This window comes from Acomys russatus, chromosome 26 (genome assembly GCF_903995435.1).
Source record: "Acomys russatus chromosome 26, mAcoRus1.1, whole genome shotgun sequence".
Taxonomy (NCBI): domain Eukaryota; kingdom Metazoa; phylum Chordata; class Mammalia; order Rodentia; family Muridae; genus Acomys; species Acomys russatus.
Window position 1 is genome coordinate 14,364,143 of NC_067162.1, and position 21,466 is coordinate 14,385,608.

The following is a 21,466-nucleotide window of genomic DNA, read 5'->3' on the forward strand; positions in this document are numbered from 1 at the left end:
TATTATAACATTAGGAATGTACCCTGATAGAAGAAACAAACAAACAACAACAAAAAGTCTTGTCTACAATGAAGTCTTTCTGTGTGGGAGGCCTTCAGTTGAGGCAAACTTAAAGTGTTCCAAAAGGAACACTTTAAAAACACCAGCCTGTCTTTCTGACTGGTCTGTTTCAGTCACCCATTGCCTTCAGCGGATTGATCTTCACACTCATCATATTATGCCTAGCTTTTTTTTTTTAATTGAATTCTTTCCTCTTTTATTTAGTATTTATCTTTAGCAGAGCAATAGTCTAAACCTTCATCTCCCCACTGCTGCTGACAAGAGGTTGGAGGCGGGGTGCTTAGTGCCGATGTGAGGGTGCACAGCTGCGAGTTATTTTCTCTGAGAAGGTGTAGATAGATCCATGCTTTGGGAGAATGTTTTCACCCAAAAAGCGAGGACTGGGAGGTCTGGGTTAGGAAGACACATGCTTCCTGTGCTGCTCATGTGTCCTAGCTACAGCTAAGGCTCTTCAGCCGTGCTTCTGTGCTCGGGGAAATCCCTCTTTTTTAGGAAGACAGACTCCTGAACCTATAGTTCTATTAGCCCTATGCTAAGAACGGTAGTAGAATTGTGACAAAATTTCTGAGTTATATCTGCAAACTTGGTACATATGACTAGTTCTAGATGGGACAGCAAAGGAGGAGGCTGTTAGAGATGACACAGGGCCAACTGAGCTGTCTGAAATGGTGACGTAAGAGATAGGATTGTGAAGACATGGTAATCTTTAGAGTCACTCAGCTGGATGGAGAGAGCCTGATGGCAGGAAGAGTAGGAAGGAAAGGTGACAAGCCTTGGCTAGGAGAACAGAGTTCACGTTCTCATTGGACAGTGCTGGGGCTAGCTTGTCCTGATTCATATGAAATGAATTAGAATTAATTGTCTTAAATCAACATCTTACAATTCTGATTAGTCTATATTTACTTAGAATTCTTTAAATAGAATGTAGCTCAAAATAAACATTTTCTTGTCTTTTCTTGTAGATTTTGTTTGCCTTCTTGTTTGTTTTAGCTGCCCTAGTAGGTGGGGTTATGAGTATGTACCACCACGCCCAATTTTTGCATTCTTGAAGACTTACAGAGCATAGTTTTGTGGGTTTTTGGTTTTTTGAGATGAGGGTTCCTCTGTGTAGTCTTGGCTGTCTTGGACTCACTTTGTAGACAAGGCTGGCCTTGAACTCACAGCGATCTACCTGCCTCTGACTTCCAAGTTACTCTTTTTGAGAAGGAGGAGGCATGTTCATGTCATAGAACATGTGTGGAGATCAAAGGACAACTTGTAGGGATCAGTTCTTTTTTTTCTATCATGTGGAACCTGGGGATTGAACTCAGATCATCAGGTTTGGCAGCAGGAGGCTTTAACCACTGAGGCATCTCTCGAGCCTACGTAATTTAATCTTAGTGCTTTAAAGAAATCAAGCTTTTTATACATAGAATAGTTACATATGAACAAGCAAAGCATTGTGTTAAGTGATAGGGTATGTGCAGAAGCGAGAAGCCCATCCTATCCTCAAGTTGCTTACGGAACAAAAAATGCCTTAAAAATCATGGCACTTCCTCTATGAGCATGAAGCATGTGTTGGAGCCTCATAGTTAATCCTTCTCTCACTTTGCTTGCCTCACCATAATTGAAAACGAGCAACAATATCCAAAGTGAGGCATCTGTGAAGAACCTTAGTGATGTTTCTTGGAGCATCACAGGATGGTTAAGAGTAGACGTGAGATGTGCTTAGTTTCTCTCCAGGTGTGAAAAGTAGGAATGTTATGGATGCATTGGAGTTTTCAGCTGGAGCTGTGGTATTTTTATTGTCATAATGGATTCAGGCAAACTGCTTTTCTACTCCATCTGTCCGTCAGATGTTGAGGTGGTTTGGAGACAGTCTGCGTGTGTAGCCCAGGCTGGCTTCAAACCCTTCTGTCTTCACCTCCAGAGTGCTGGATTGCCACATTTAGCTTCAGAAATGGAACCTGCTGTTAGCCTGTCAGGAGACTGAAGGATCTGAAGTTCTTGCTGGGAGTCAGACAGTGGCATCGTGTGTGGTCTTGTGTGCATCTTACTTCCAGGAGGCTCCTAAAAAGAGTAAAGGAAGGAGAAAACCCCCTCCTGAGATTACAGTGCTGAACATTGATGTTAGCCAGAAGCATTTCGTTACTGCTTGCTCTGGAAGCATGAAGATATAAAGTACATACCAAGATAGATATAGATGTGGATATATAAAGCCATGGCTGCACGTGCCCGTATCTCCAGTATCTGAGGGCATGGACAGGTGGCTCCCCAGAGCTCAATGGCCAGCCAGTCTAGCAAAACAGTGAGAGACGATGTTGTTGCATCCAGCATGACTCCAGGAACAGACCTGATTGAGGTAACAAGGGAATGAAAGACAGATCCTAGAAAGTACGAGCCAGTGGTCTGGGCTCTCAGCTAAAGAGACTAGCATCCCAGAATCTCATTATGGTTTTTTGTTTTTTGTTTTTTTTTTGGTTTTTTTTTTTTTGGTTTTTTGAGACAGGGTTTCTCTGTGTAGCCTTGGCTATCCTGGACTCACTTTGTAGACCACGCTGGCCTCGAACTCACAGCGATCCACCTGCCTCTGCCTCCCGAGTGCTGGGATTAAAGGCGTGTGTCACCACACCCGGCTTCTCATTATGTTTATTAAATAAAGTTGGACACTTAGCTGAACAGGAGGTAGGATTATTACATACAGATAGACAAGGAGACAAGTTTAGCTAATCTTGGTAGGAGTAGTCTGCAACAGAGCAGTCTTCAGCCCATAAATATCCACGGGCACAAAGCACACACCATCACCATGCATATACACGTCAGAATGCAAGGCTTTGTTCTCCATGGCTCCGAGGATCTGAGATCCTTGACATGGCCAGAAGCATACATTTACTCAGGTCTTCATTCACTCAGGGCTTTCTCTGCTCCCTACACCCTGTCTCAAGGCAGTGAGGAGGGGTGTGATAGAGGAAGCCTGCTTTGCCCTGTGTGTGTGCACTTGTACACTCATGTGCCTATACTACATATACAGGCATGCATGTAGAGGAGCTGAGGATATTGACAGTGATAGAATGCATGGTAACTATGGTTTTGGTTTTTGGTTTTTCAAGACAAGTTTCTCTGTGTAGCAGACCAGGGTGTTCTGGACTCCCTTGTAGACCTGACTGGCCTCAAACTCATAGAGATCCCCCTGTCTCTGCCTCCTGAGTGCTAGGATTAAAGGAATGTACGACCACACCTGGTTTGTTTGTTTGGCTTTGTTTTTTTTTTTTTTGATATGGGTTTCTCCATGTAGCATTGGCTGGCCTGGATTTGGTTTGTAGACTAGGCTGGCCTGGAACTCACAGAAGTCCACTTGCCTCTACCTCCCTGAGTGCTGGGATTAAAGGCATGTGCCACTGCCCAGGTCCATAGTTAAATTCTTAGGCAAGGGATTTATTGGCAGGATTTTATTTTTTGTTTGTTTGAAACAGTGTAACTATGTAGTTCTGGCTGTCCTGGAACTTGCTATGTAGACCAGGCTGTCCTGAAGCTCACAGAGAGATCCATCTGCTCCTGCTTCCTGAGTGCTAGGATTAAAGGTGAGTGCCACCATGCATGGCTTGTTAGTTGCATTTTAAATGAGCACAAGCATTCTGGTAAGGAAAATGATAATGTATCATAAAACCTTTAGATATATTTTTAACTTTGGACCCAGTGAGTCTGAGGAAATAAGATATTTAAATACATATTCATAGGGAATTGGCTCTAGCTCAGCCCCCTACCCCAGGTTCCAAATCTTCAGTTGTTAAAAAATCCCTCATATGAAATAGTATATTATTTACATTTACTTATGCACATCCTCTCACAGCTTTCAGTCATCTTTAGACTAGGTTTTTGTTGGTTTGATTTGTTTTAATACAGGGCCTCATATATCCAAGGCCAGTCTCAGATTTGCTGTGTAGCCAGACGATGACAAGCATGTGCCACCTTGCCCAGGTTGTACAGTGTTGGAGATGATACACATGGCTTTGGCATGATAGGCAAGCATTCTACCAACTGAGCTATACTCCTAGCCCCATCTTTGACTTCTTAACAGTAGAGTGTTGGATAAGGAGGGGTTTTGTTTTGTTAACTTACTTAATTGAATTTCATGCTGAGAATCAGATCCAGGACTTTGCACATTGTTGGCAAACATTCTGCCACTGAGTTGTATCCCAAGAAAATCGCTAAAATGTTGTGTTTAAACATCAGGTGTCTGAAGTGAACTTTTGTTTAGTCTTAATGTGCTGAGCTGCTTCTGAACACATACAGTTAAAGTGGATATCTGTTTGTTCTCTCCAACTATGCAGCCCTGTGATAGATGGAATACAGTTAACAAAGACTTGCTCTGGTGGGCCAAGAGGAAATACAGTGCTCATTTGTATCCCTTAGCTTTTCTTTGACCTACTCCAGCCCCGATATGCTCCATTCCAAATGCAGAAATCTTCCTATAGACTTTAATGAAGGAAATAGATGCAAAAAAAAAAAAAAAAAAACTTGATTTTTAAAAAATTATTATTATTTGTTTTAGTCTACTGACAAGGAGCTGAGAGAGACCATGGCGTTGCTGACAGCTCAGCAGACCGCTCTGGAAGTTATTGTCAACATGTGCTGCAGTGAAGGTTTGCTCCCAACTTACACTGGACAGTCCCCACCCCAGTTCCTATCCCTGCACCAAGAGCAGCTTCCGTGGGAGTTTCTTTGATACCCCAGTTACTAACATCTGGTTTGTCCTCTCAGATGCCTCAGATGATGAATGGGAAGAGCTTTCTAGTAGTAGCGAAAGTGAAGCTTTTATGGAGAACTCCTTCAGTGAGTGCAGTGGGCAGCTGCTGTCCCCACTGTGCCTGTCCCATGAGATTCACAGCGCCCTTACCAACTGCCTCATCCCAAAGAAGGTAATTATGTTTCATCCTGGGCTCCGGTTGGGATGTAGGAAAGGCTGATGCGAGCTATTTACCGGGAGAGCATGGTCTTGGGTGTAAAGCAGAATTGACAGAGCTAGAAATGCACACATGTGATTCTGTCCTGACCACATTAACCTGTAAATAACATCTGACTTTATAGAGAAGTCCTGTTTAAGATGACCTCACTGTTATCTTTTCCTCTTTCCCATTTAAACCTAGGTTTTTGAGAAAACCGCTTCACCAAGCAGTGCTGCAATTGACGTATGTTCTAAGAATCCAAATTGGAAACCTTTGATTAGAAAGTAAGAAACTTTCAATTTTCAGAAGCATTTATCATTTTGACATTATGTGAAATGTTGGAATATTGAATAGAAAATGCTCCTAAGACCTACCTTGATATGTACCCCGGAGAAGTTTGTGCCCCTTATGTACTGGGATATGAGAATGAATATTCACAGTACTATGGGTCATAGTTACCCCAACTTGGAAACCACTTTGACGTCCGTCATAGTCACATGCATAAGAAGTTGACATTCAGCAGTAAAGAGGATCTGAACAGGAACTGCTCACAGAACAGCAGAACTTACTGTGTTGAGCTAAGTGAGTAAGACACACAAAATGTGGTTCCATTTCTACAAAACACACAGCTGGGCAACACCAAACTATTTAGGGACATATATCAAGTGGCTCCTCTATGGAAAAGAGGAAGAAAGCAGGCCCGGGGTGCAGGGTTGTAATCTCAACTGCCCGAGGCTGAAGTAAAAGGGTCATAAGTTCATGCTCTGCCTGGGCAACCTCTAGAGAGCCTGTCTTCAGAGTCTTTAAAAGTCAGATGTGGTCTGAGTGGTAGTTCAGTGTAGAGTGCTTGCCCGTCATGTGTGGTGCCATGGCATGGGTCCCCAAGACAGCACACTATACATAAAAATATAAAAGCAAGGAGTGTGCCATACAAGGTGAATAGAGACAGACTCGTGACTCACAAATGAGTTATACTAAGAGCCCTTGAGTCTCAGGTTCTTTGATTGGCAGATAAACAGGTTATATTAGTCTTTGTGACTTGCCTCAGATCTGCTGGAACTTATAGGTACTCTTAATCAGCATCTGAAGCTTAGGTTGAAAATTGACACTAATCTAGGCGTAGATCTTATAACTCTAATCCCAGTATTCAAGAGGATCACAAATTCAAAGCTAACATGACTTCGTAGTGAGCTCCAGGCTAGCTAGCCTGGGTTATAAAGCAAGATGCTATACTATAATCCACAATAATAGTGAAACTCTGTAGACTCATAGAACTCCAGTGTAGCAGTTTTAGAGACAAAACCATGTCCACTTTGTTTGCAGAATGAACACCATTCAGTGTAGAGCCCTTATGTGTCTCCAGAGCCTTGTGTCTCTCCTGGACATAGACCATCTTGGTGGAGCCCCAGCTCTTCAGACACTTGCACAGCACCTGTCACAACTTCTTTTTTCTCAGCCAGGTAAGGATTAGACATTAAGGTCAAAGACTACTTGGAAATAGCAAAACTTTATGGATGGGAATTGGACTCTGTAGATGGAATATTATATTTAACCTGCAGAAACCTTTCCTAGACACTATCATCCATGTATTATCATTGCCAATGATAGTCAAAGTGTGCTAGTGTGTGTGTGTGAGTATTTTTAAATTAATGTCAATTAATGTGAGTCATAAGTATCAGGTCGTCATTAGGATATTTGAGTAAACCTGTCATTTTTCAAAATTTTTTCAAAAATAGTAACACTATGGCTATCTAGTTTTCAACCCCATCAGAGACCCCAGAAGGAAATACTATCTACTATGAGGGAAGTGCAGGCAAGTAACTTCTAAAAGTATAGACAGAACAGAGAGAGCTGACTGTCAGGACAGTCACAGGTTCCTCTTTATTGTTGGGGCACGTGCACACACACATCTTTTTTGTGGGCTGGAGAGATGGCTCAGTAATAAGCACTTAACTGCTCTTACAGAGGATCTAGATTCAACTCCCGAAGCCCACACTGAGACTGATAACTTTCTTCCTGCAGTTCTGGTGTATCTGGTACTCTCTTCAGCCTCACTGGTTATTGTACTCATGGTGCACAGGCGCAGAACTCATCCACCTAAAATAAAATAAATTGGAGGGGAAGGGTGGGTGTGCTTTTGTTAATAGCAGCGTAAGCTAACCTTGTATGCTTTGTTTTAATCCTGTTTCTTTTCCTACAAAATAGTTTGTCTTGGAGAAGAGAAAACTTGTGCTTTATCTTTGTGTTTCTGGAAACTTCTTGTGTTTTAGATTTTGCTAAACATGCTGATTTTCTAGAAGCCATAAGTAGTGCTTTGAGGGCTCTTTTGCAAACAATGGCCTCCAAGAACATTCCACAGGTAAGATAAACTTCTTGGGAGAAACTTGAAAATATTCTGTGTTTCGCAAGCATGTTACAACCCCCCATCCCATCCCCCCAAAAAAGAACCCATAAACCTGTTAGAAGAGCTATAGGTGAGGTTTGTGAAAAGGCAAGGGAAGTGCTTAAGTAGAAAAGTGCTTCCACCATAAACATTTTCTCTAGATGGTGTTAGTCTTCTTCAAATACTTTATTCTAGAAACTCTGGCTTTCTAAGTCCTCTCTTGGCACGTGTCTTATGTTCATACTTGTTACTTTTCGTCAAGGAGTTTCCAAATGTTGCTGAAAGTCCATGTGCACCCATACCAAGTCTCCAACAATATGGTGTCTTGACTTTGTTTGTGAACATTCTTTTTAAAATAAAACTAGCATCTTACTGTATAGCTCAGGCTGGCTGGAACTCACAGAGATCCACCTGCCTCTGCCTCCCTGAGTGGTGGGATTACAGGTATGTGCCACCATGCCCAGCCTTCCCCCCCATCATTTATTTATTTATTTATTTATTTATTTATTGTTTTTTTGAGACAGGGTTTCTCTGTGTAGCCTTGGCTGCCCTGAACCCGCTTTGTAGGCCAGGCTGGCCTCGAACTCACAGCGATCCGCCTGCCTCTGCCTCCCGAGTGCTGGGATTAAAGGCGTGCGCCACCACACCCGGCCTCACATCTGTATCTTAAACTAAGTGTGATGGCTCTCACCTGTAATTGAAATACTGGGGATACAGACACAGGAGGATTACCATGAGTCCAAGGTCAGCCTGTGCTACAAAATAAGATTCTATCTCTTTCTTTCTTTTTTCTTTTCTTTTCTTTTCTTTTCTTTTTGAGACAGGGTCTCTATTATGTAGCCCTGGCTATCTTGGAACTTGGTATATAGACCAGGCTGGCCTCAAAATCACAGAGAGCCATCTGTCTCTGTGCCCTACCATGCCTGGCTCAAAAAGAAGGGCTGACAAGATGGCTCAGTGAGTACCTCTGGCAAGCCCGATGACCTGAGCACCCACGTAAATGAGGAAGGAGAAAACTGACTCGACAGAGGTGTCCTCTGATCTCCACACACACGCTTCATGGCACATTTCCATGTGTACATACAATAATAAGAATTTAATTTTAAAAATTAAATTATTGTTTAAGCAAGTTTGATATCTTTTTTCCCTTTTATTTATTTATTTGTCTGTGTGTGTGTGTGTGCGCGCGCGCGTGCACGCGCACTTCAAGACAGGTCTCTCTGTGTAGCCTTGGCAGTCCTTGACTTGCTTCATAGACCAGGGTGGCCTTGAACTCACATTGATCCACCTGCCTCTGCCTCCCAAGTGTTGGGATCAAAGGCGTGCCCTGCCATGCCTGGCGCTTCGATTCTTCTTAAAAACAATTTTATAGAGATAGGATTTTTATATAATGTACATTTTATCCACTTGAAGTGTACAGTTTGTAGTGTTTGTATGTCCATATCTCATGCCACTTCACCTGTCATTTTTTCCCCTTAGCTTCCTTCCCTTGCATCATTTATTCAAGGAGCAATCTTTTTTCATTGTCAGTGGGCTGATTTGAATGCTACTGATAGAATTTTTAATACTCTCTATAGCCTATATGAAGGCCTACATCTAATTAGATTCAGGTTCAGGATTTTTTGGCAAGAAAAATTCATATTGCTGTATGTATTTTATACTTTAAATCATAGATCATGTCTTAATGTGTTTACTAAAAGGTTTTAGAGACAATGATCATAGCTGCCCAGGTCCTTTTGGGAGGCTGCACACTGGCGGTGCCCAGCTTTGTTTTCTTTGTGTAGCGTTAGTGAGGATTCTGATGCAAATAAGACATTGCCTCATTGGTCCCTTAGTAATTTTGCAGTTTGTACCCCTGACCCTTTATCTCACACAGTGAATAGATCCCCTGGCAACCTCTTAAGTGCAACCTGCTCTGGTTTCTCTCTCTTCTTCCTCTTCTCCTTGCTTCTGTTTCGATTAGTTATTGTTGCTTTTCTGAGAGTGAACCCAGGGCTTCAAAATGCTTTCATTTTAGTCTCTTTGTGAGCTCACAGTTTTATATGCATTTATTTATTCTGAGATAGGGTTTCATTATGTAGCCCAGGCTGGCCTTGAACTACTGATCCTACTGCCCCGTCCTAAATGCTGGGATTATTTGTATGCCCATAGTCATGCCTACCAAACCAGCCTAGTTATTAATAACTTTTTTGGTGCTAAAATTGATATGTTATTGGTAGGAATTCTTTCAGGTTGGCTCCTATTCTCTGATAATGGATCCTCAGTCTGCCCCCCCATACTCATATGCTCTACTGGTTAGCTGTACCTCCACCCCAAACTCTTAGATTTCTGATTGCTTTCTGCTAAAGAAAATGTCCCACCTCCAGTTGTAGTTTTCCTCCTTAAAAACCTAAGAGGACTAGATTGATAGCCTTAGTGATTAAATCACTTGCCATACAAGTGTGGAAATTGTGGCCCAGAGCTCTGGAATCCATATAAATGCTCTGTGGGTGAGTGGCCTGCCATAATTCTAGAGCTCTGAAGGTGGTGACGGGACTCCTGGAACAAACCAGTCAGGCTAGCTATATTGGCAAGTTCTGGATTCAGTGCAGAGATCTGGCCTTGATGAATAAAGTAGAGCGTAATCAAGGAAGGCTCCCAGCATCAGCCTTGGCCTCCGTACATTACATACAGGTACATGAACACCTGCACATATATGTCCACTGTTGTGAGACAAAACACAGCACACATGTTTATTCAACCCAGATAGGGATTGTACAACAGACCAAAGTGTGTTTACCAACAAAGTCCAACTTGGTGAACCTGTGAGTTATTGATGTTACTTACAGGAGTACGGGTGAAAAGTTATTCACAGGAGCAGAAGACAGCTGCATGACCAAAGCCCACCCAGCACCTAGAACACACTGCACAGCCTGCAGCTCAACAGGCTGAACAGTGTCCTTTCCAAGTGACTCAGTTAGCCTAAACCTCTTCCCGACAGCCCAGCTGGCTCTTGCTTCTTCCAGGCAGCTGGTCTAGGCTCAGAGCCTTTGCAGCTTGCCTTCCTTCCTTCCATCTGAAAGGGACTCTCAGATTTTTTGCTTTCTCTGGCAGAGAGGGACCTAATGAATTTGATCAGGTTCAGGGACTTCCTGAAGCTATTTTGGGTGTTTATCCTTCTGTTTAAAGAGCTTCCCTGAAGGATGGAAAGTTTCAATCTCAAAGGAAACTCACCGAATATCTGTGCATGCCTCTCTAATATACACATGAGACAAGTAAGTGAATACCTGGAAATATTTCTTTTCTCTCAACAGTGTATGACACCTGAGCAGCTGATGGCGCTATGCAGAGCAGGCATTCATAGTAGTAGCATCGGGGTTAGAGTGAATGTGGTCAGTATTTTGGGGATCACTGGCAGCGTCCTAGCCAAAGAAGCTGGCACACTTGAAACTCTCAAGGTAAACAGTTTGTTTCTAACCTAAAATGCTCAGTAAGTACAAATGTGGAAGAGTTCATGATAAGAAGCTATTGTATAAAGAAATTGCTAATGAAGTTATTAGAATGTATGCTTTGGCTTTTTAAAACTATGTATTAAATATGTACCAGAAAAAGTGAGCCTCGTTTTCATTTAACTTTCCTCCTTATTATTTGCTTTCTTAAAAATGCATTTGTCTTTAGCATAGGCCAAATGTGGAATTTTTAAAGGTGGCTTTTGTCTTCTAAAATGTTTGTATGTTTTATTCTTCTAGATCAATAAAATACATTCTGAGAAACACTACATAGGCAATCCTTTATGTCCCTCTATCAGCAGCTCTGGCACGGCAGCACTCTAGGAGTTTACTTAGCATATTGGTTGTCCTGGCTGGTTCTACATCAACTTGACAGAAGCTAGAGTCATCTGAGAGGAGGAGCCTCAGCTGAGAAAACACTCCATCAGATCAAGTTGTAGGCAGACAAGCATGTAGGGCATTTTCTTAGTTAGTGATGGGTGGGTAGGGATACCCGCGAGCTGGTGGTCCTGGGTTTTGTAAGAAAACAGGTTGAGCAAGCCAGTAAGCGGCACTTCTCAATTCTCTCACAACTCTGTAATACCAGTCCTGCCCTCACTGCTTTCAGTGATGAACTGTTACATGAAAGTGTGAGTGGAATAAACCTTTTCCTCCCCAAGTTGTGTTTCATCACAGCAGTAGTAACCATAACGAAGACATTGGCTTTTAGCCCTTGATCTTAGTGCAGCTGTGAGAAACTGCACTGCTAGAGGGACAGCATCAGCATAGCTCAAGGTCAGCAGTAGTGGAATTGCCCTTTACTCTGCTAACTGCTGAGGTGCTGGTAGCTGGCTAATAAGATCTGTCTATACAGTCCTGGCTGTGCTGGTATTCACTATGTAGACCAGCCAGCCAGCTGGGCACAGTGATATACGCCTGTAATCCCAGTACTCGGGAGACAGAGGCAGGTGGATCTCTGTGAGTTCCAGGCCAGTCTGGTCTACAAAGCAAGCCCAGAACAACCTCGGCTATAAAGAGAAAACAAAAATAAAATAAAATAATCCAAAAACAAAAAACTCATAAGCAGATTTAAATCACTATTCTATCATACTGTATCAGATAGTATCTTTGCTGGGTATATTAAAGTAAATAAAAGATACCGTGATATTTTACCCCTGTCCAATATGTATCTGTTACACATAGGGACAGTTCTGTATGTAAATGCCATTATTGTGCATTGTACAGCTATCAGTCTAATACCTGGTCCATATTCACTGTTTTCCAGTTGTCTGAAAGATAATCCTTAGAGTTTGTTTTTGCAAGCAGAGCCCCTAAGTTATGTCTCTCTTGATCTATAACAGTTTTACCTTAGCACCACCTGCTCTTCTGTACCTCTTAGAGCAGTCCCATAGACTGGATCTTTTTGCTTCCTTGCTGTGCTAGGAAATACAGTGGCCAGGTATTTCCTGCAAACTAAAAGTTAGCTCCAATGTCATTGATTTAATCCTTTTTTTCTTTTTTTGAAATTTGTATATACAATGCTTCTTGATAATACTCTCCCACCTTCTCCTTCCAACTGTACCGTCCCCATGTTCCATCATTTTTTTTAATCAAAACTACTTCATATATGGTGGTGTGTTGTAATTATTTTTATATACCTGTGTTTGTTTCTCTTAGTTTATTTCTTAACCTGGCTGTCACTCTAATAATCAAAACTTTTATACTTGTTTATAAAGCTTTACAATTCAATTTTGAGCACTTTAAGTCTGATTTTTTTTTTTTTTTTTTTTTTTTTGGTTTTCAAGACAGGGTTTTTTAGCCGGGCGTGGTGGCGCACGCCTTTAATCCCAGCACTCGGGAGGCAGAGGCAGGCGGATCGCTGTGAGTTCGAGGCCAGCCTGGTCTACAAAGTGAGTCCAGGATGACCAAGGCTACACAGAGAAACCCTGTCTCGAAAAACCAAAAAAAAAAAAAAAAAAAGACAGGGTTTTTTTTTTTTTTTTTAAAGATTTATTCATTTATTACATATACAGTGCTCTGCCTGCATGTACACTTGCACACCACAAGAGGGAACCAGATCTCATGACAGATGGTTATAAGCCACAATGTGGTTGCTGGGAATTGAACTCAGGACCATCTAGAAAGAGCAGCCGGTGCTTTTAACCGCTGAGCGAACTCTCCAGCCTGAGACAGGGTTTCTGTGTGTATCCTTGACTGTTCTGGACTTGGCTTTGTAGACCAGGCTGGCCTCGAACTCACAGTGATCCACCTGCCTCTGCCTCCGGAGTGCTGGGATTGAAGGCGATTGAAGGCGTATGCCACCACCACCTGGGTTTAAGTCTGTTCTTAACCCTTTATGTTATCCTGACTCCACCTTTGCCAAACTCCCCAAGTTACTTGCTTTTTAGCTTTCTTTGCTCCAGCTGAATCTTTGTCATCTCTCCCACACCCTGCCTCAGCTGAATCCCCTACTTCCTCTTCTCACTCCTCCTCCCCTGGCTGGCAGGAAGTCCAGCCCTATTTTCTCTCCTGCTCTGCTACTGGCTGTAAGCTGCTTTATTGGCATACAAGAGGACAATTGGGAGCAATGTTTCATTGAGACAGGAGAGTGTCAGAACAATTACTGCAACACCCGATATGGGGGTGTACCTAAATCAACATTTGAATTACACAATATGCCAACAGTGGTGTATGCTTCATTGTACACTCTAAGATAGTAAGCCTAATACTGTCATAGAGGTTATCTGTACTGTTTACATTAAGAGGAACAAATTAGAGCCCAGAAAGGTTAACTGATTAGCATGGTACTGCTGGACTTTGAACCCTGTATTCTGACAGTCTCCATCCCCTCCCCCTATAATAGGTTACATGCCCGATCCCCACAGAACAGCTGAATAGTCAGGTTACTCTAGAAGAGCCCTTTACAGATTGGGGATGTTCTCATCATAAGCTAACTAACTGTGGAGGGAAAAGGAAGGGCATATGTTAAAAACAAACATGGTAGCCAGGCTAGGTGGCACATGTCTGTATTCCCAGCACATGGGAGGTAGAAGCAGGAGCATTAGAAGCTCAAGGACGTTCCCCCACATTCCTTAAGGGATATAAGACCATGTTTCAAAAGAAGACAAACACAGGGAAGTAAAATGAGAGTGTCACTTTGTGTGTTTGGTTTTGGTTTTGTTTTGTTGGGTTTTAGAGACAGGGTTCCTTGCTTTGTAGACCAGGCTGGCCTCCAACTCACAGCGATCTGCCTACCTCTGCCTCCCGAGTGCTGAGATTAAAGGCATGCGCCACCATGCCCATCTTTTCTTTTGCTTTTTTTTTTTTTTTTTTTTTTTGAGGCAAGGTTTTACTGTGTATCCCTGGCTGTCTTAGAACTCACTATGTAGAGCAGACTGACCTCGAACTCACAGAATGCTGGCATCAAATGTGGTGGTGATTATTGTTACAAATGAGAAGCCTTCTGAGAAAGGCAGAGGGGAAAGTTTATTAATAATTTTCATATTACTTATGGACCTCAGTTCACTTTATTTGTTAATATAAATTATAGTGTATTTACTTTATCTTGATCATATTATGCTTGGTATATTCATAGCTGTGTATAACATCTTCAGACCTTTAATGGTTTTCATTCTTCCTTGGTATCTTTGTAGAATGTAGGAGCAGTGCTTATTTTTGAGGCCGACCTTCATTATCCTGTGTTTGCTTTTTTGTAGACCATTGGGTGCTTTCTGTTGGAAGTCGTCACCAAAGACCCTTCCCTCGTGGTAACAGGAGAGGCTCTGGATGCCCTCTTTGATGTTTTTGCAGATGGTGAAGAAGCTGAAAAGGCCTCAGTTCAAATTAAGCTATTATCAGCATTGAAAGAATTTCAGCCAGTCTTCAGAATGAAGGTTTGTAGCTGCTGCTCTCAGCAGCTCTGGTAGAAGGCCCATGCGACGTAGAGGGCATGTAGGGAACCTTGTGATGTCTCAGTGACTAACCCAGCACCAGGGAAGTGCTTGTTGCCATCATGGGTCCCCAGAATGGTGCTAGGTTTGGGTACCTGATGTTAGCATAGCTGTGTTACATGGAGATACTGTCTGCAGCTTAAGAAGCACTTATAACACTTTTGAAACTTGATTTATATGGCGTAATGTGCTTTGTTGTGGGTATTTTTCCCTTGGGGAAAGAAGGCGTCTATAGGGTGTTCTGTTCTGCAGACCACAGCTGCCACTGCATTTGCTGAATAGGAGCAACCCACAGTTTTGTTTTATTTATTTTTGTATGCTGAGATTGAACCCAGGACCTCACATGTGCTGTGAATGTGCTCCACCCCCGAGTTACACCCAGTACCTGGGAATTTTAGGAACAAACTTGAATTCTTCCATTTTAGAAGGTTTTTTGTTTATTTGACTTCCTTACTTCTATCCATCTGTCCATTCATCCTTTCTGTTAGAAATCACATATGCTAGGCAAGCACTCTACCACTGAGTTATATCCCCCGCCACCATAAATAAAAATAATTCTTTTTCTTTTTGAGATATATTTAGTTTTATATGAGTGATTTTGGCTGTGCATATGTCTGTATGCTATATATGTACAGTGCCCATAAAAGCCTAAGGATTGGAGAAAAAAAAACCTGGTGTGGTGGCGCACATCTTTAATCTCAGTTCCTCTATGACTTCGAGGTCAGCCTGTTCTACTAACCAAGTCCAGGACAGCCAAGGCTATACAGAGAAACCCTGTCTCAAAATACAAAACAAAACAAAACAAAAAAGCCAGAGGATGGTGTCAGATCCCCTGGAACTGGAGTTGTAGATGGTTCTGAAACCCAAGGTCTTTGGAAGAGTAGTCAGTGCTCTCTAGTCTCTGAGCCATTGTCTCCAGCTCCACTGAATGTTTTAGTTTGATTTGATTTGATTGTTTGTTTATTTGTAGCAGATACAAATGTACCAAATGCATCTAGGATTTCGTCCTTTATTATCAAAAAAATTTTTTAAAAAGCATAATATAACTACATTTCCGCTTTTCTCGTGTTTTTCCTTAGCACTCTGTAAGACCTGTTTTCATACCAGTACACGGTGTCTGCATTGTTCATAAAAGCCCTTAGATTTCTGCAGAAGGAGCCTTTGAGATAAGGAGAACGGAATTTGCCTCGTTCTCCACAGCTGCCAGCAAAGCAGATTAAGCCAAATGATCAAACCTTCCAGGTGGATGTGGTGGTACCAGCCTCTAATCCCACTACTTGGAGGTGACTCACGAGTCCCAGGCCAGCCTGGACCATACAATATGATCCTATCTCAAAGGATGAGTGAATGAGGGTTGAAAACTTGGCTCATGGTAGAGTCTGTGTTTAGCGTTCGTGAGACCCTGGGTTTAATCTTCAGCACCAAAAATAGAACAAGAACAAAACTCTGAAGAAGGCAGTACTTTAGAAGCTCTATGTACATAAACTCTGAACTGGGAAGGCAACCTGAAATGCTGGAGGGCCTGCTGACAGGGTTGCTTTTCCTAGTTAGTATGCATTGCTGTAGTAATAACACTTCATTGCTGAATCTTCGTTTTTTTCTCTGCAGTGGAAAGTGAAGTTTCTTTATTAGCCAGAAGCTAGCTTACAGCTTAGGGTTTGAGGATTTGTTTGTTTGTTTTTATTTCATTTATTTTTATGTTATATGCATTTTTGTTTTGCCTGCATGTGTGTTTGTGTGAAGGTGTCAAATTTTGGAGTTAAAGACAATTGCGAGCTGTCATGTGGGTGGTGGGAATTCAACCCAGGTCCTCTGGAAGAACAGTAAATGCTCTTGACCCCTGAACCATCTCCCCAGCCCCATTTTTTGTTTTGTTTTTTGGATTGTTTGTTTGTTTGGTTTTGTGACATCATTTCTCTGTGTAGACCAGGCTGCCCTCACACTCAGATCCACCTGCCTCTGCTTCCCAAGTGCTGGGATTAAAGGTGTGTGCCACCACCACCTGGCTTGAGATAGTCACTGTTAAGAGCACTGACTGCTCTTCCAGAGGACCTGGATTCAAGTCTCAGCCCCCTACATGGCTGCTTACAACTTAACTCCATTTCCTGGATATCGGGCGTCCTCTTCTGGTCTCTGTGGGTACTGCAGGTATATAGTGCTCAGACTTGCATGCAAATAAGCCATTCATACACATAAAATGAAGAGGCTGGAGAGATGGCTTGATGGTCTAGAGCACTTGTTGCTCTTGCAGAGACCCAGCCTTGCCTCCCAGTGTCTACATGATGGCTCACAACCATCTCAACTCCAGTTCCAGGGGACCCATTGTCCTATTCTTAGCCCCATGGGCACCTGTAGTACACATACATACATGTAAGCAAAATACTTGTCCATATGAAATTAAATCATTTTTAATTAAAGATAAATAAAAATCTTTTTAAAAAAAGACTAGGAGTGGGTTATGATTTGCATTCCATAAATTTCAATCTTTTTATCCATGGCTCTAATTTCACTAACTTTTTTCCCCTTTGATATTTTGCTTTGTTGTTTTCAGACAGGGTCTCTCTATGTAATCCTGGCTGTCCTGTAACCAGGTGGCCTCAAACTCACAAAGATTTATCTGTCTCTGCCATCTCCTCCAGAATATTGGGATCGCTAGGCGTGCTTGGGAGGCAGAGGCAGGTAGATCACTGTGAGTTCGAGTCCAGCCTTGTCTACAAGTGAGTCCAGGACAGCCAAGGCTACACAGAGAAACCCTGTCTCAAAAACAAAAACAAACCAGAGTTTCGGCTCAAAGATGTGCTATTGGTCTGTAAGCATAATTTTAATGTGTGTATTCTGGTTGGGGAGATGGTTCAGTGGTTAGAGTACTTGCCATGCAAGTGTGAAAAGCAGAAGTTCAGATTCTAGGTCAGCATTTACCTACCAGAATACTCTGGAATTCCAGCTTCCATGGGCAGAGACAGGTAATCCCAAGAACATTCTGCCTGGCCAGTGAGACTAGGCAAATCAGCAAGCTCTGGGTTTGACTGAGGGATCCTGTCTCAGTGAAGATGGAAAAAAAAGAGGGGTCACATTTCCAGTTTTCTCTTCTTCATGTTCTGTCAGAGGTTGATCTAATCTATATATTTTGATGCTAGTTACTGGCCCACAAGTTACTGCCCTGAACCTTGCCTCCCTGCTTGGCTAGGAAGGGGTGGAGTGAAGAGGGGCCTTGAGGATCTTGGGAGAGAGAGGCAGACTGGACGGAAGAGGAAGAAAGAGGTCAGTCTCCATGGGATAGGAAAAGAGCCATGAGGGCCCAGGGGAGGAACTCTGAGGTTCCGCATGGAAAGAGATGGCCAAAATGAACAACCTTAGCAAGTATGCTGGGATTATGGGTGGGAGACAGCCCAAACAGAAATTATTAGAAGCAGGTGGAATAGGACGGAGACTGGGAGATAATGGAGGGTAGCGTAGGAGGTAATATCTACCTTGCCTCAGGTAAAGGCTTATTCTAAAATTCATCAGACGACTGGGCCTTTATTGATTGTAAAATCAGGTTAGAGAATACTGCCATCATAACTGTAGCCTAATAATAAGTGTTTATGAAGCCATACCTTTAAATTAACCACAACAATATCCTATTTAATCTAGAAGTAAAACTTTCAATATATTCTTCAAAATGTCTTGTGTATAAAATACTCTATTTAAATGAATTACTAATAGATAACAAATCAGGTAATATGTTCTCATTCTTTCTGGTGCTCTCTCTCTCTCTCTCTCTCATCAGATACGGAAAGAAGGAAGGGGCAAATACAGTCCAGAACAGCTGTGTGTTCTTGACAACGTGAAGATGAATTTGAGACGGTTTGTTGCTTACCAAGAAGCTGTTGAGAAAAGACTGACTTCTTAAACCATCAGGAGGACAGAGCTGGTGCTGGCTCAGTGGCTGCATGCCTAGCTGGCATGCACGGCCCTGGATTCATGCCTAGCTCTTGAGAAAAAGAGAGAGAGACTGCTTCTCCTGGTGGATTTAATGCTAAGAATACTAAAGGGTTTCCTTTGAATGTACGTGCTTCTAGAAGTACGGCTTGTTCTCTTTTGAGACAGCATCTCACTAGGTAGCCGTGCCTAGCCCGGCACAGAGGTCTACCTGCCTCAGTCTCTCAATTGCTGGGACTTAAGGTATTGACACCACACCTGGCCTCCAAAAGCCATTTTTAATGCCTTCATTGGATGTTAGTTTGAATGTAAAAACCTGGCGGAGACTTAATGTTACATATTTAGCTCCTGGAAATGCACCACAGCCTCAGGTGGTCCTGTCTTCCTTCTTGGTGCTAGGGGTGGCATTCAGGGCCTTGCTCCTGCTAGGCAAGCACTCTACCACCAACTACACCCCTAGTCCTCAGGTGATTCTTAACTTTGTGGTCAGACAATTATGTTCTTGATATTTGCAAGAAAAGAAATTAAGTCATAGTTTCAATTATTTTTTAAAGCCAGTATCATTTTAACTGAAATATGAAGATAAGCTTTATAAAATATTTTGGTATAGAGTACTGTGTTTCAAATTATGAATCTTTTGTGAAGTAAGCTATTTTAATTTCAGTTGATAATGAGTTAATGAGATGATTGTATTCTATACAGGGAGTCTGAACAGCTATTTTATGTAACATAACTCCTTGTCTTAATTTGATACAGAATCAGAAATTAGTAGGAAAAGCTGGGTATGGGTTAGAAAGATGGCTCAGAGGTTAAGAGCACCAATTGCTCTTCCAGAGGTCTTGAGTTCAATTCCCAGCAACCACATGGTGGCCAACAACCATCTATAATGTGATCTAATGTCCTCTTCTGGCATGCAGGTGTACATGCAGGCAGAGCACTGTATATATAATAAATAAAATAAAATCTTTAAAAAGAAAAAGCCAGGTATGGTAGTACATGCCTTTAATTCCAGCACTCAGGAAGCAAAGGCAGGTGGCTCTCTGGTTGAAGGCCAGCCTGATCTACAGAACAAGTACCAGACAGCTAAGTCTATACAGAAAGAGCCTGTCTCAAAAAAAAGAACAAAAAATAATTCATAGAAAATATTTTGAATAAATAACTTTTAACTGGATGTTTGTGTCTTACAGATTATTTTTTATAACCCTAAGTACACACATTTCTGGGCAGTGTGCTTTATGTCAGAGCTTACAAAAGGATAATAGCATTTTTTTCTCCCCCTCAAGACAGAGTTTCTCTGTGTAGCCTTGGATGAACTGAACTCACTTTGTAGACCAGGCTGGCCTCGAACTCAGAGATCTGCCTGTCTCTGCCTCCCCGAGTACTGGGATTAAAGGTGTGCACCGTCTGAGCTGGCTTACTGTCTGGTGTTAAGTAGAGGTGGTAATTGGCTAAGCATAGAGGAGATGAAGCAGGCACTGACGCAGATGCAATAGAGAAAGAAAGGCAAAAGACAGAAAGTTGGTGGAAGGCAGAGAATCTCAGGGAAAGTTACAGCTTGCCATGGGTTGCCAACGACCCCGCCCTGAAGATCATTGATGGCAGAAACAGCAGAGAAGGTGGGAGACCAGAGCTAGGCAGGCCCTCTTGGATGGGAGGCCCTTGCAGAGACCGACTGGCAGCTGTCTATATACAAATGCATCCCAGTGAAGAGTAGCAAGGAGAAGCCCCAGGGGAATCCTCAAACCTCCACCATCACTCTCTGACTCTGGGACCAAAAGAAAGGTGATCCTAACACAACTCTGCTGGCCCTGTGAATGGCCACACCGTAATCTATAAACTTCCTAAAAAGTCATGGGCCCATGTGTCGCTAATGCAAGGAAAGTAATATAGATTACTGGAACAAAACTGAGTCCAGAAATAGACCCATGGTTATATGGTCAATTGATTTTCCACTAAGGCGTAAGCAGAGAAATAACTCTTTTTAATAAATGGTGGTAAAATAACATCTAGAGCTGGTGAGATGACTTAGTGCATAAGGTTGCTTGCCACCAGGGCTACGACCTGCATTTGATTGGAGACCCACAAGGTGGAATTAGAAAACTGGCTTCCACAGATTGTCCTCTGACCTCGAAAATGTATTCATCCACGCACACAGGCTGAATGTAATAGAAACAATATCTATATGTACTTAAGAATCAAGAATTTTTAAAATTGTATTCATTTATTTTTGAAGACAGAGTCTTAATATATGGCTTTGTTTGATCTCCAACTTGTAATCCTCCTGCCCCAGTCTCCCAAATATTAGGATTGCCAATGTGCCTGACCATACCTGTCACTAATATTTATATTACTACTACTACTACGACTACTGCCGCCACCACCACTACTGTGGTACTAAAGCGTGACCTAAGGCCTTGAGCATGCTAGGAGAGCCGTCTACCACTGGCCTACATTCCTAGCCCCAAGTTAACGTTTTCCCCTCAAATTAACTTTTTGGGGGTAGTACTGAGGATTGAACCCAGGGCCACATATAGACTAAGCTTATGTTACTCCCTCCATACTCAGTCCAGAAATATATGCTACACTCCATCCCTTAAATCATCAAGCTCTCCAGCTGGAGAGATGGCTCAGAGGTTAAGAGCACTGGCTGCTCTTCCAGAGGTCCTGAGTTCAATTCCCAGCAACCACTTGGGACTAGCAACTACGTCTAATGAGATCTGGTTTTCTCTTCTTATGAGCAGAAGTATGTGCAGGCAAGAA

At 42.4% G+C, this 21,466-nt stretch overlaps 1 protein-coding gene across 1 annotated transcript in view; it reads left to right on the forward strand.

Annotated features, from left to right (window-relative positions):
* The window catches only part of Heatr3 (HEAT repeat containing 3), a 35,059-nt gene extending 15,788 nt beyond the window's left edge, over positions 1–19,271 (forward strand). The window contains exons 8-15 of the mRNA XM_051168519.1: positions 4,592–4,682; positions 4,801–4,958; positions 5,187–5,269; positions 6,309–6,445; positions 7,256–7,344; positions 10,662–10,805; positions 14,552–14,728; positions 18,555–19,271. Of these exons, the coding sequence (XP_051024476.1) occupies positions 4,592–4,682; positions 4,801–4,958; positions 5,187–5,269; positions 6,309–6,445; positions 7,256–7,344; positions 10,662–10,805; positions 14,552–14,728; positions 18,555–18,677 (1,002 nt within the window). The 3' untranslated portion in view covers positions 18,678–19,271. The remainder of the gene's footprint in view (positions 1–4,591; positions 4,683–4,800; positions 4,959–5,186; positions 5,270–6,308; positions 6,446–7,255; positions 7,345–10,661; positions 10,806–14,551; positions 14,729–18,554) is intronic.
* The last annotated feature ends 2,195 nt before the right edge of the window (positions 19,272–21,466 follow it).